Genomic DNA, 14,017 nt, shown 5'->3' on the forward strand with positions numbered 1-14,017 from the left:
ATTGACTTCTATGCCTCCCTCCCAAACAACATGTACCCTAATTTAAAACAACATGCAATGAAGATGCCCACACTTTTTGGCAGCACGTATATCTGCGAACAAACATTTTCACACATGAAACTCCTGAAAACTCCGTTGAGATCAAGATTGACAGATGAACATCTGCATCAGTGTTTGAGACTGGCTGTGACAATAATGGAACCTGACATTCAACTTCTCACCAGCCAGATGCAGGCGCACAGTTCACACTGATGAACATACATAGGTATGCTCAGAACATACATAGGTATGCTCAGAACATACATAGGTATGCTCAGAACATACATAGGTATGCTCAGAACATACATAGGTATGCTCAGAACATACATAGGTATGCTCAGAACATACATAGGTATGCTCAGAACATACATAGGTATGCTCAGAACATACATAGGTATGCTCACTTTTCTAACTTGAATGAGTAATTCTGATTTAAAGAAAATATCACAGTATACAAAATAAATATAACATTTTATTATTAGTTTTACAATATAAAACAAATACAATAAAATCTACTGTAATAAAATCCACCACTTTAACCATAATGGTAGTGAAATATTTAGTGCTATGTAGGTGCTGTATCACTTGTTTCTCAGTCTGCCTGCTTTGTGATTTTCACAGGGAAGTTTAAGGTTCTGCTATGAGAAGTTAAACTTTGACGTGGTAAGATTGTGCACGGCACAACAGAAATTTAATTTTCCAAGGACTTTATTTTCTGAGAGAGTTATTCGATTTTTATTTATTTATTTCCCCACAAAAAATCTGTGAAGAACCCACACTCCCAGAGTGTTATTTGATTTGAATTAATTTTTTCCAGACTGTTTTTTTCTGTGAAGAACCCAGACTGCCAGAGAGTTATTTATTTATTTATTTACAGACTTTTTGTTTTTCTGTGACGATTCCAGAATGAGTTGTTGTTGTTGTTGCTAGGGGTTGTTTTGGGTGGCTTTCTGGAAATAAATGTTTACGTTTAAGCAGCCTTGCAATTATTGTTTTTTCTTTTACAAACTGACCCCGGCCTCCCATCAGAGAAGGGAAACGTTATGTGGCCCTCACAGGAAAAAGTTTGGGGACCCTTGCTCTAAATTAGAAATGTTTTTGCAGGCTTTACGTGGGTGTAACATTTGATGAGTTTTGACTATGACCTCTGTAAAAGGCAACAAATGGTGCATTATTCAAAACTGTGGAGTTTTAGCATATGGCTCCAAAATACTTTTTTGTACGTCGTGGGAAGTTACATATTCCTCCAAATTTTCATAAAGTACTTTGAAAACTTGTTTTTCCCCCATGATGTTGTCCTAGCTGTTGAGATGGGACAGCGCAAGTTTTAAAGGGATTAGATCACGGTATTTTAAGCCCTTCCACAACTGTGTATATATAGTTAACTAACTATAGGCATATAATGCCATATAGTTAACTAACTATAGGCATATAATGCCATATAGTTAACTAACTATAGGCATATAATGCCATATAGTTAACTAACTATAGGCATATAATGCCATATAGTTAACTAACTATAGGCATATAATGCCATATAGTTAACTAACTATAGGCATATAATGATTAACTCTTACCTTTGACACCATGGTGATGTAATTATATATATATATATATATATATGAATATAATAATATATAAATATTAGGTGATTTGCAGGGGTTTTTTCGTGGAAGTAAAACACTTGGTTCAATAAAACCCCGCCTCTCCCTGTGTGGTTGGCGCCCCCGGCGAGCGGGCTGCAGCATTTCCTCTTTAGTGACAAAAATTAAAGGAAAATTGAGGAAAATTTAAAGGTAAAATTTGATGCCCCGTCCCCAACAAATAGTATTTCAAAAAGTCAAGATTTTTCCCCCAGTTGTTTTCCCAGGTGTTGAACATGACACATGCCAATTGGATAAAAACTGTTGGCAAAGGGGGTAAAATATGACTCTTATGAATGTGCAAAATGGGCCAATATTGGACATTCAAAAATGCATAGCTCCCCTTCCAGTAAATTTTAGCATATGGTTCCAATTGACTTTTTTTTGTGCATCTCGGAGTGCTACATATGCCAATTTTCATAGCTCTGGGTCAAACATGCCAGGATTTATTTTAATTTTTGTACTCTAGGAGGCGCTATGGAGCCATGTTATGACAACTTCATAATATCAAATTTTTTGTTGGGTCCAAAGAGTGTGCAGTTGAGAGTTTTCATCCCCAAAAATGCGATTGTTTTTTGAGAAAAATAAAGAAGAATTAGAGCTTCGAGCAAACGCGATTTTTGGCATAAGAACAACACTGCTCATCAGTCTCAACGCACCATTCCCACTGTCAAACATGATGGTGGGAGCATCATGCTGTCTTCTGCAGGGACAGGGAAACTAGTGTGAGTAGAAGGGAAGATGGATGGTGCCTAATACAGGGCAATCTTGGAAGAGAACCTGTTGGAGTCTGCAATAGACCTGAGAATGGTTCACCTTTCAGCAAAACAATGACCTGAAGCATACAACTAAAGCGACAATGGAATGGTTAAAAACAATGCATAAATTTGTTAAAGAGTGGCCTAATCAAAGTCCTGATCTAAATCCAATAGAACATCTGTGGAGAGAGGTTCAGATTGCGGTTCACAAACATTCTCCATCTAACCTAGCTGAGCTGGAGGTGGTTTTGCAAGTAGGAATGGGCAAACATTTCAGCCTCCCCATGTGCAAAACTGATAAAAGACATAACCCAAAATACTTGAAGCTGTAATTGCAGCAGGGGTTCAACCATGTATGCGGACTAACATACAACATAATCAGGAGGTGTGCTGAATACTTTTGCACACCCTATTTTTCAGTTTTTTAGTACAAGTTTGAAATAAGATATACAATTTGTTTCACTTCATGGTTGTGTGCTACTTTTCTTTAACTTTCACATAAAATATTAATGAAACCTATTAATGGTTGTACCATGCTAAAATGTTTTAAAAAATCAAAAGGTATGTTTTTCATGACGCTGTATATGTCCATCTACTGATTGAATTGGTATCGGTGGGGTTTTCCAAACTTGCTGATTGACCACAAAAATCCTCAACACATAAGAGCCGTTTTTTTTTTTTTTTCTCAAATAAACAGTAAATAAAGAAGTTATTTAAACAGACACATTGCTCCATCTTGTGATTGGATTGGTGATCAGAAATCACTTTTCTTAAATTCACTGAAAAGAAGAAGAAATGTGTTCCAATTCATACCATTTTTCAGTTCCTGTGTCCTCTCAGGTAAGGTGTCAAATCGCTGCACTCCTACACTCATCAGTTTCTCCACCCTCTCTGTTGGTATGTGTAATGGGCTCGGAAGCTTATTACATACCATTGCTACAGCCAAGTGTCAAAGAAAATTGTAACTAAAAATCATAAATGGAACCTTAAAGCCAACGATATAAATAAATAAATACCAGTAATAAAAAAGGATACAGAGGACCGCCTGAGACACTGGTAACCATTGGCTGCATATAGCAGACAGAAGGACTTTAGGGTCAGAGTGACGACAATCCCTGGCCATCACCTTGACGCCAAGAGATGACAGCACCTTCTCAACCTTCTCCTTGTCTCTGTTAACGAAAAGATTGACAACTTGGCACAAATAATATAATCCGTAAAAATATGCAAATTAGTGAGGCTAGTTGATTGTCAGTACTTCAAAGTCAATTTTATGACCCACCTGCGAGTAACAACAGAATCATATAAACTCCAAATGTTATCCAAGACAAGCTGCACAAAGAGTGGCTTTTTGCCTTTGACCTGGGAAAAACAAAGGGATAGAAAATACATTAGGGCAGTCATGTCCAACCTTTTTTTCGCCACGGACATAGGCGCATATAAGTGCATGCTTTTCGGGGACCGGCAACAATTCACGGACAGGGGTGGAAGGTGCAAATGCATATTGCACTTCAGAATGTTCAGAATCACCCTGGTTACTTGTGTAATCCCATAATAAACGGTAATTGGAAATGGTACATGGAAATGCTGAAGGAAATCTGTTGAAGAAAGAAGAAGAAAAAAAAAAGTACGTAAATGGCCCAGTACCAAAATGGCCCACGGACCTGACCAAAGGACAGTGTGACAATAGGAATTGTAGTAAGGATGCCCTGTAGTGGCGGAGAAAATAATTTTGGAAAATTACAAAAATCAAACTGATTTAAAACATGAAATAGAAATAAACGTGTTGGAATAAATAAAACCAATAACAAGAAAATCTTTGCAAGTGTTGAAAAAAGTTGGAGAAAAAAATAATGTTGTCATTGGAGGTTGATTAAAAAAATAAAAAAGTTATGCTGTTTGCACCGAGTCCACAGGTGTCAAAACCCAGTCTTTGAGGGCCAAAGTTCTGCATGTTTTAGAGGTTTCCCTCGTCCAACACAGCTGATTCAAATGATCATCTTATCAGCAAGCTCTGCAGGAGCCTGATATTGATCCTGATCATTGAATCAGGTGTGTTGGAGTAGGAAAACCTCAAAAACATGCAGGATGCCAGCCCTCGAAGACCAGAAATTGACACCTGTGGCATAGACTATTCAAATTTAGATGTATTGATCGGTCTATAAAATAGAAATAAACATATTGGAATGAACAAAACCAATAGCGAAAAACCTCTGCAAGTGTTCCAAAAAAAAAAAAAGAGTTGAAAAAATATATACTATTTTCATTCAAATGTTTAAAAAAAACATTCATTTATTCTCTAACAGTTGATGATTTGAAAATTATGCTGAGTGACATTTGCATAGACTATACAAATTGTGATGTATCGATCTGTCTATCTACGACAAGTAAGCAAGCAAGTGTCTTCTCATGCAATGAAATACAGTAGCAACTTCTCAAAGGGAGTAACAACCATACATCTGAAAGTCTATTTGATAAGTTTGCAGCATGGCGGCAAAGAAAGGAAAGTTAGGGGTTACATTTGTTTTTGTTCACAGTAATGGACAGAACATAATATATTTAAAGCTCATATAACAACATGTCTCATTAATGCTTTGCATTGTGATGCACAATCTAACACTATCAATTCAAATAAAATTTTGTTTATATAGCACCTTTCATACATAAAAATGCAACTTAAAGTGCTGTGCAATAAAACATCCAAGGCACAGCATAAAAACAAATCCAAGGTACAACATAAAAACATAACCCGCCCTCTCCACCCAACACGCACGTACGCACAACCTGAAGAACTATAGCGAAATAAAAAAAAGAACATGGTGCGATAATGAAACTTTGTGAAAAAAAAACACCCAAGGGGAGTTCATAAACACTGGGAGGGATGAGAGGAAGGAGCGCCAACACTCGAGAAACCCATGGCCTAGATTGACCGGGGTAGGCCACGTACATAAGTGGCTTTCAGATTGCAGGAACCAATTCCAGAACTTCCCTATGTACCCCGCAAATTTGTTAAGTTTGCGTTTACACACAAAAATGGTTCATGCTCTGGGAGGTTGCATACAGAAGTATCTAAGCATGTAGACAGACTAGGGTCTTTGGCCTCTCTACCAAGAATGTATCAGGGGGATAACACCAGTACCTGAGAAGCAGTATTATGTACTGCACTTCAAAGTCTGTCAACTGTTATACAGTACCAGTGTTTGATTTGTGGGTAGTTGTTCAATCTGTTAGTAAGTTCAGGGTTTCCCCCAGAAAAGCCCGGTGCTCTAAACACAATTCGACATGGGGTGGGGGGCGCGACAAACCAACATCCAGTGATTGTGTGAATGCTGAAACAGCATTACATTATTATTATTACTTACATTATTCCTACTTATGTTGTTTCTAACCTTTATTAGTGGGAATGCTTTCCCACTAATGTTGTTTCTGCAAGTGCGTCGGTTCAAATCTCACTTTAATTTCAGAAATGGTCATTGTTTAATTATTTTACATCCATTTGATTAAATGTAATTTGACATTAAGTTATTTCTATATTAATCAATTTCAGTTCACAATGGGAACTCATGCAAGTCTATCGCCAATAGTTTTCTGACTGGATTCGGATTTTAATTGACTGTGACAAGATGAAATGTAGCCAATCAAAGAAGCTCTCTGAAATGACAAACGAGTAAGCGCCAGTAAAGAAAACAAATTAATATACTACCCAAAGTGCATCTATCCATTTTGTGAATAATACGTGGTTACAGGCATCAAGCCTGAATTGCATGAATTGACTACAAGTACCAGTTCTGTGCACAACACTGTCTATGTGGTCGAGAGGTTAAATTGCTGATTTTGCGAACGTGTGGTCATGGGTTCGAGTCCAGCTTTCACGGTTTCATCATATTTTTAATATAACTACAATTTCTTGACAACAGCCTATGTGCAGGCGGCAGAAATTATTTTATAAAGCAAATTGTTGTCAAATTGTTAAACTGTTGAATGTAAATAAACGTATTTTGCTATCAAAAAACACTTTTTCATTCTTGGTGGTAGTGTTTTATAGAAGTAAAGCACTATTTAGGTGTTTGTGGCATCATTCATGGACAAAAAAGTGTCAAATTCACTAGAGTGCATGAAATAATATCGTTTCACTAAAAGCTTGATTTCTCCATATTTTGGTCCAAAACAAGCGCATTTGGATGAAACTAACCATTTTCTATTGTTGATTACTAAAGAACGGAATAAGGTAGAAACAAACTTCTTCTTTTTTTTTGATGAAAGATTAAAGTTCAATCTTTCATTTGGTAGTATGTGTTTCCATAGTCCAAACAGAAAATTTTCTGTGGACCTTGAAAGATCAGTCAAAATGCTTAAATCGTCTGGCAGTCAAAGAGTTAAGGATAAAAAATATTGTTACTGCAAATTTTCACCGCTATTAAGCTACATTAAGCCTTTTCACATTATCTCATTTGCTCCCCAAAACGTATAAATATGTTCTTTGTTAAATGTTTTAAGTGTCCCAAATGTGTTTTTATACGTTTAAATTATTTTTTTTATTTTTTTGTTAGAGCATACAGAAGGCTTTGATGCAGCCTCTCACCTGCAAAGAATGGTTTAAGAAATGGTAGTTATTACACAAATGGTCAGCAGGTGGCAGCAGAGCAAAATAAATCAACCAGGGCCATGTTGAAAAAAAACTATTTTACTCACATTTCTAAATAGATTAGTGAATAATGATGACATTTAGCTATATTCTAATGCTAATTGCTGCAAAACGGAACAGATAGAAATATACTTTTTTTTCCTGATGAAAGAAGAGACAATATTATGTCTTTTTGGTAGGTTCCATGTTTTTTATAGCGATAGAACACAACAGGTCTTTGGACCTCGTCAAAATCCAGTAAAACAGCTGGGAGTGAAGGAGATTGCTTCAGTGAAAATGGCTGGGAGTGAATGAGTTAAACACCTCAGACTGTCCCTTTTGCTGGCTCGGGCCATGACAGTTTGAAAATTCCTAACATTCCTAATAGGAATGCTTAAATCAGCTGGCACCCACATATCCTCTTTTCTGAAAATGCTTGGCAGTCAAACAGTTAAGAATAAATATTTATGATTAATCATCTTTTTGAAATGATAATAAATCTATCATATTAACTTCAGTGAATGTTGTACCATCATGACATTACCTGAGCTCCCTTCATGATCTTCTTAGCCTTTGCATTGAGGTAGAAATCCCCCCACAGGGTTTTGAGAAGCACCTCTGGATTAATGCCCATCCTCTCACTATACATGAGGGCAAAATGTTGGATGCTGCAAAAATACAACAGCAAAATCAAAGTCTCAAGTTAAAAGGTCCCTGGGCAAAACACACTACATATTTGAGGGGTCAACAGCCCTCATGGCAACAAAGGGTTACCTGGAGCATAATTAGTCATGTGTATACTTTCACTTTTGAATAATGATATGTATTTTACAGCAGCATGTGAGACTCCATATTTTCTTTAAATATAAATGACTTCACAATCATTATAACTCAACATTTCAGTCAAAGTTAAGGAATTAACTCATTTTTAATCACAAAAAATGATCGCATTAATCATGTATTAACGCAGATTAATCTATTAATTTTGACCACAGATGATCCTTTAGCTTGACAGCAGATGGTTAGAGGGTATGTATCGCTGTATTTTAAGCCCTTCCGCAGTTAACTATAGGCATACAATGATTAAATCTTACCTTTGACACCATGGCATGGTATTTTGCACGGAAGTAAAACACCCAGATCAGTAAAACCCCGCCTCTTCCCACGCGGTTGCCGCGCCCACAAAACTCTGGAGCGCTGTGTTTGAGCACTCAACTGAGTGGCCACGCAAGACCGGACAGCATTTGCACTACAACCACATCTTCTTTAAATGTGAAAATTGGATGGATGTTCAATTCTTCAATAAACATTGGAAACAAAACGGCTCCTTTGCCGCAATAAATCAGAGTGGAGAAGGGGAGGAAAAAAAACCCTGAGTGGAACGCGAACCCGGGACCTTCTGCTTACAGCATGGGTGCCCAACCTTTTTGGACCCAAGATCTACTTTTCAAGTCGCCAAGCTCCCAAGATCTACCAGCGCCAACATCACAAACTAACACATCTTTTCCCTCCTTCAGTAACTAACCTCACAACACTTTTTCATGTTTTTACAAACCACTAGACATCATATCACACTCTTCTCATCTCACACTTGCAACACACACTTGGCAAACTGCATGATGAACAATAACCATAAATAACCCTAATATGAAAAAACAGATACAAGTGTATCGCTGAGTTTTAAAAAAGGAAATCACTTCCTACCTTAATGGGAGACCGGACATTGGTAGGAGGCAGCTAGCTTCTCCTAATCAGGAGTATAGGTGCTGGTCGCAAGGCGTAGGCAGGCAACAAGGTGGTCATCAGTCATTGAGGCATTGAAGAGAGGCAATTTTGTCCCACCAACAAATCCCATAAAAGCATTAAAAATATCTTCACCTCTGGTGTGTCTTTTTAATGGCAAAACAATGAGTTGCTCTTCCTAGATGCTCATGTCTTTGAAAAGCATCCTGATGAAAACACATAATTGTGCCACATCCACCATAGCAGTCGACTCGTCAAATTGGAGGGTAAAGCGCACAGACCTGCCAATATCCTTCCTCAGCTGCTCCTGTACATCCACGGCAATTTCTTCACATCGCCTTGTAGTGGTGTTGTGGGAAAGTTGCACTTCGTTAATGGCCTTTAAAATCTCAGATTTATTTTTAAAGTATTGACCTTTAGCACGTGATGTCACAGCCCTCATGGGAACGCCCCCTCCGGGACGCTGGACAGCAAAAGAGCCACTTGTCTGTATTGTAACCATTGAATCTCGTACAGCGTAAAGTCCTTTATCTAATTGATTATCTTATAAAATGGTCATATCTTGCTGTGCGGTCGGTTGTACAGACAGGCAAAGGAGTAAACCAAATGTTGCTTTTTTATCACATACCTACTAATGAAGACGAACGATGTCAATTGATAGCAGCAATCAACAGAAAAGACTGGCAACCCACAAAATATTCACGGATTTGCATTTTTTGCAAAGTTAGTAGATAAATGTTCATACATTTTACTAGTAAACGTACACTCTAACAAATATTATAACAGAGGTGTCGAATTGCGTGTTTCAAATCACATTAACGAGCCAGATAGTTAGCGTCCATTCCAACTGCACGAACACACAGCTTAGTTTTAAAATGCACTTTGTTCGAAGCTATTAAGTGCATTTGACTTTTTAATAATGAGGGATTTCGTCTTTGTGCTTGGAGATTTGCACTCTATTCATGAAATTACTGCATAGCTTGCCTCTACGATAGTCATTTGTTCCATGCTAGTAAACATAGTAACATACCATCATCACAGCGTTTCAATATAGAACGGACTATTTAAATAAGTCAGTTAGCATGATAAACAAGTTTTACATTTGCATTACGAAGTATATTGTCCCCCGGTGGGACGTAGCATCTCGTCCCAGAGACTCAGCCAGCAACAAGCTTTTGAATCAGCCCCGGTGTAAGCAGAAGAGACGGTATTGACTACATAATGATATACGTCGTGCGCTGTGAATTCCGGCGTCGACGATTTTATTAACTTGGTAAAAACAGCAGGCAACAGAAGGTAAGGGGCTGTTTTCAAACTAGCGATCTCCAACTTAAGTAAATATCGCGCTCTATGAGTCCCGACTAAATGTGCAACTTCGACTGACAGGCAAACTTCGGTTGAAGTAGTAGATTTCATTTTAATTTGTAAAATAAGTCGCTAAGTCACTAAGTCGCTCCAGGTCACGTCCACTTCCATTCAACAATAATTTCCTTCCGCCGTCCGTGATAGGGCAGTCACGTGATCAAGTGACGTCGGTGCAAATGCTCAATAATCACAAAGGCTTTTGCTGCTCGGAGAATGGTTTCCTTCACAATATCCCCGTCTCTGAATGGCTTCTTGTGTTTAGCAAGAACGTAACTTACGCGATAGGAAGCAATAGTTGCAGCTTTAGCCTTGGCCTTCGGTTTGGTGAAAATTGCTTGCTGTGCTGCAAGCTGTGCTTTCACTTTTGCAGCGCGTATATCAGTTCTTGCCGATACGTCCTTCTCGTAACTCCCATGTAAAGTTTCAAAGTGCCGCTCCACATTTCCTTTCTTCGCCAACGCCGCTGTTCCCTTCCAGATTAAACAGGCGGATTTTGAATTATAATAAACAAAAAAATAATCTTACTCCCACTCTGGGTGAAAATGATATGTTTTGGCTCGTTTTTCCGCCATTTTGTAAGTGCTCTGTTGCGCTCTGCAGCTGCTAGCTGCTAATTACTGCTGACCGCTACCCACTTCCATCATGCACACCTGCTTCCAATGAGGCGCCAGAGGTGGTTATCACAATGGATGCGGAGAAGGCCTTTGACAGGGTGGAGTGGGACTATTTGTTTGTGTCTCGAGAAATTTGGTTTTGGCCCCAACTTTATTACCTGGAATAAACTTCTATATACATCACCTACTGCCTCTGTACCAACAGCAAGCGATCGAAACCTTTCTGATTATCAGGGGCACATGCCAAGGCTGCCCCCTCAGTCCATTATTATTTGCGTTGGTCATTGAACCCTTATCTATCGCACTTTGATCAATGCAATCCATGAACGGAATTCATAGAGGCGGGCGGGAGCACAAGGATTCGTTGTACGCGGACGACTTGTTTCAGACCCCATTTTAAGTTTACCTCACATTGTCCGTATTTTGGGGAGGTTTGGTGCATTTTCTGAATACAAATTAAACATTGGTAAAAGTGAGCGTTACCCCGTGAATGATTTGGCCCTCTCGATGCAGGGTAACTCCCTAACCTTTAAGTATCCAAGGATGGTTTAAAATATCTGGGCATTAATATCACAAGGACCGAAGGCTCTATCAGGATAATCTTTCAAAGGCTGCTTGGTAAAGTTGAATCAGACTTAAAAAAATGGAGACCACTTCCCCTATCTCTAGCGGGTAGTGTGCTCCCAAAATTCCTATATTTATTTCAGTGTATTCCAATTTATCTCCCTAAATCCTTCTTTAGAACCCTAGACAAGGCTCTCACCTCATTTATATGGGATGGGAAAATACCTAGAATACGCCTAGACTTGTTACAAAGGCCTAGTGCAAAGGGCGGCCTGGCGCTTCCAAATTTTTGCCATTATTACTGGGCTGCAAACATTCACAAAATTCTATACTGGCTACACAATTCCGACAGACTGGTGTCACCTTGAATCCACATCATGTGCCTCTCCATCACTTTGCGCCCTAGTGACTTCCAGTCTCCCCCTCTCTCTTACTGACTTTACTAGAAATCCAGTAGTAGTACATACCCTTAAAATATGGAATCAGTTGAGAAAGCATTACGGGCTCTATAATTTTCTCCACATCGGGCCTATAATCAATAATCATCTCTTCCCCCATGCTATATCAGATTCTGGATTCTTTCATTGGCAGAGACAAGGCATTTTTAGCTTTAAGGATTTGTATATAAATAATACACTGGAAAGCTTTGAAGATTTGTAACTCAAATACAATCTCCCTACATCAAATTTATTTCGATATTTTCAGATCTGACACTTCCTTCAGCATAATGACCCCAATTTTCCATATATAACCCCAGTATCCGCTTTGGACGAATTATTAGAAGGCTCACCGGACTCAAGGAAACTAATTTCCAGAATTAAAGATTGTATATCCTCACTTAATAAAGTATCTGTTCAAAAGATTAGAGCGGACTGGGAAAATGAATTGAGAATGAGTTTGGAGGAAATATGGAACACTGCACTGCAGAGAGTGAATAACAGTGCTTCATGTGCAAAACTGAGTGTGATACAATTTAAGATTTTGCACCACTGCCACTATTCGAAGGCAAAACTGTCAAAAATATACCCAAAGACAGATGCAAATTGTAATAGGTGCCAAACCAGCCCAGCCAACTTAACACACATGTTCTGGTCCTGTTCTACTCTGTCTTCTTATTGGTCCATGATTTTTGACACTTTATCTAAGGCACTTCTCATCTTGATCTCCATCCCACCACAGTGATGGCTATATTTGGCGTGGTGAATGGAAATTACTCAACGATCAGTAAAAACCATAAGAACATAATTGCTTTTGCAAATTAACACACATGTTCTGGTCCTGTTCTACTCTGTCTTCTTATTGGTCCATGATTTTTGACACTTTATCTAAGGCTAAATACCCACCAAAATCAGCCTTGTGGATGAGCGATCTGATGCAAAATTATCCAACTGGAAAAGATAAAATACTCACTCAGGGTGTCCAGGGATAGATTATTTTCTGGTTGGAACCCAATACTGACATAATTGAATGGCCTTAAAACCATTCCTACTTGATAAACGGGGCAGCCAAGTCATCTTAGACTCGACGAATCGGTACAGATTGTACAACTACGTATTGTACACATTTATATTACTGTATTTCAGATGTTCCTTACCTCCAAGCGCACATTAAAATAATTATATTATGTCTTCAGTTAAATTTTTGCAGTAGGTTCTTTAGTTTATAGCTGTGTGCCTCCTAAAGTTCTCGGGGTGGGAGCGGGGGGAATTTGTTGTTATTGCAGAATTGTATAAAAAAAAAAGTGCACTATGTTGAATGTATTCCTGCATATTTGTGTGTGTAAAGAATACTTGTAAATGTTCATGCTATTATAAAATAAAAACTATTAAAAAATAAATAAATAAATGTTTCTAAAACTGAAAATCGAAAACCACAAGTGTGTTCTTTGTGTGTTTATTGAAAACATGAGTATGTAGTGCTGTCGCGTGGCTTCCACTCGATATGAATGCCCTCGCGCGGCAGCGGATACTTTTTTTTACAGGGCACAATCGTTAGCGAGGTGCTTGGCCATATTGAAGGTGTTCTCGCCTCGAGCCATAGTAACTTAAATAAAGCCTTACAGACAGGCTTTGTCATGTCGGTTGGCTTGCTGTGGTTGTCGGCCATGTAAGCAAAAAAGTTAAAAAATGTAAGAAAAAAATAATAATTATACAGAGTCGTTTTTGACGCCGAAACATCGAGGTACGGTACTGGTTCAGGTATCCTGTGCAGCACTAGCTTGATGCTAACATAACCTGAGCGACTTCCATTCAGAACAAGGAAAAATAAGAAAATTGAGGAGTTATAAAGAAATCGAATGTGACCTACAGTGACCGAACATTATATAGCGCCAACAGAGTAACATAGCAAATTGTTTTCTGCTCAAATAAGATACAATAAAGCCGGAATAAGCATGATGACGACCCGTTCATCTGTCATTGGCACAGACTAACTAACCAACTATAAATAGTCGGTTTGTGTGTGTGTTTAGTTGAGCTTGTTACTTGTTTCGCTCTCTTTTCTGAATGGCTTTAAATCAGTAGCAGGGGCTAAAATTAAAAAAAAAATCATAAAATACTATTAATATGTTTTGATTCGATAAGCCAGTAATTTTGTTGTGTATATTATATTGTTCAAAACAACATATTAAAATTTGTTCTGAGCTGTCCCATACACAAAGCAAGAATA

At 38.2% G+C, this 14,017-nt stretch overlaps 1 protein-coding gene across 5 annotated transcripts in view; it reads right to left on the minus strand.

The window, feature by feature from the left end:
• efl1 (elongation factor like GTPase 1) overlaps window positions 1-14,017 on the minus strand; it is a 125,080-nt gene that overhangs the window by 60,900 nt on the left and 50,163 nt on the right. For 4 of the 5 annotated variants that reach the window (XM_086071051.1, XM_086071049.1, XM_086071050.1 and 1 more), the window contains 4 exons: window positions 7,609-7,732; window positions 3,723-3,802; window positions 3,476-3,612; window positions 3,254-3,376 (listed from right to left, as the gene is read on the minus strand). The exons of the other annotated variant lie outside the window; for it this stretch is intronic. In XM_086071051.1, coding sequence (XP_085927177.1) covers window positions 3,254-3,376; window positions 3,476-3,612; window positions 3,723-3,802; window positions 7,609-7,732 — 464 coding nt within the window. The remainder of the gene's footprint in view (window positions 1-3,253; window positions 3,377-3,475; window positions 3,613-3,722; window positions 3,803-7,608; window positions 7,733-14,017) is intronic. 5 annotated transcript variants of the gene reach the window in all.

The sequence above is a fragment of the Leptonotus elevatus genome, chromosome 3, assembly GCF_054856555.1.
Source record: "Leptonotus elevatus isolate MCC_2025b chromosome 3, RoL_Lele_1.0, whole genome shotgun sequence".
Taxonomy (NCBI): domain Eukaryota; kingdom Metazoa; phylum Chordata; class Actinopteri; order Syngnathiformes; family Syngnathidae; genus Leptonotus; species Leptonotus elevatus.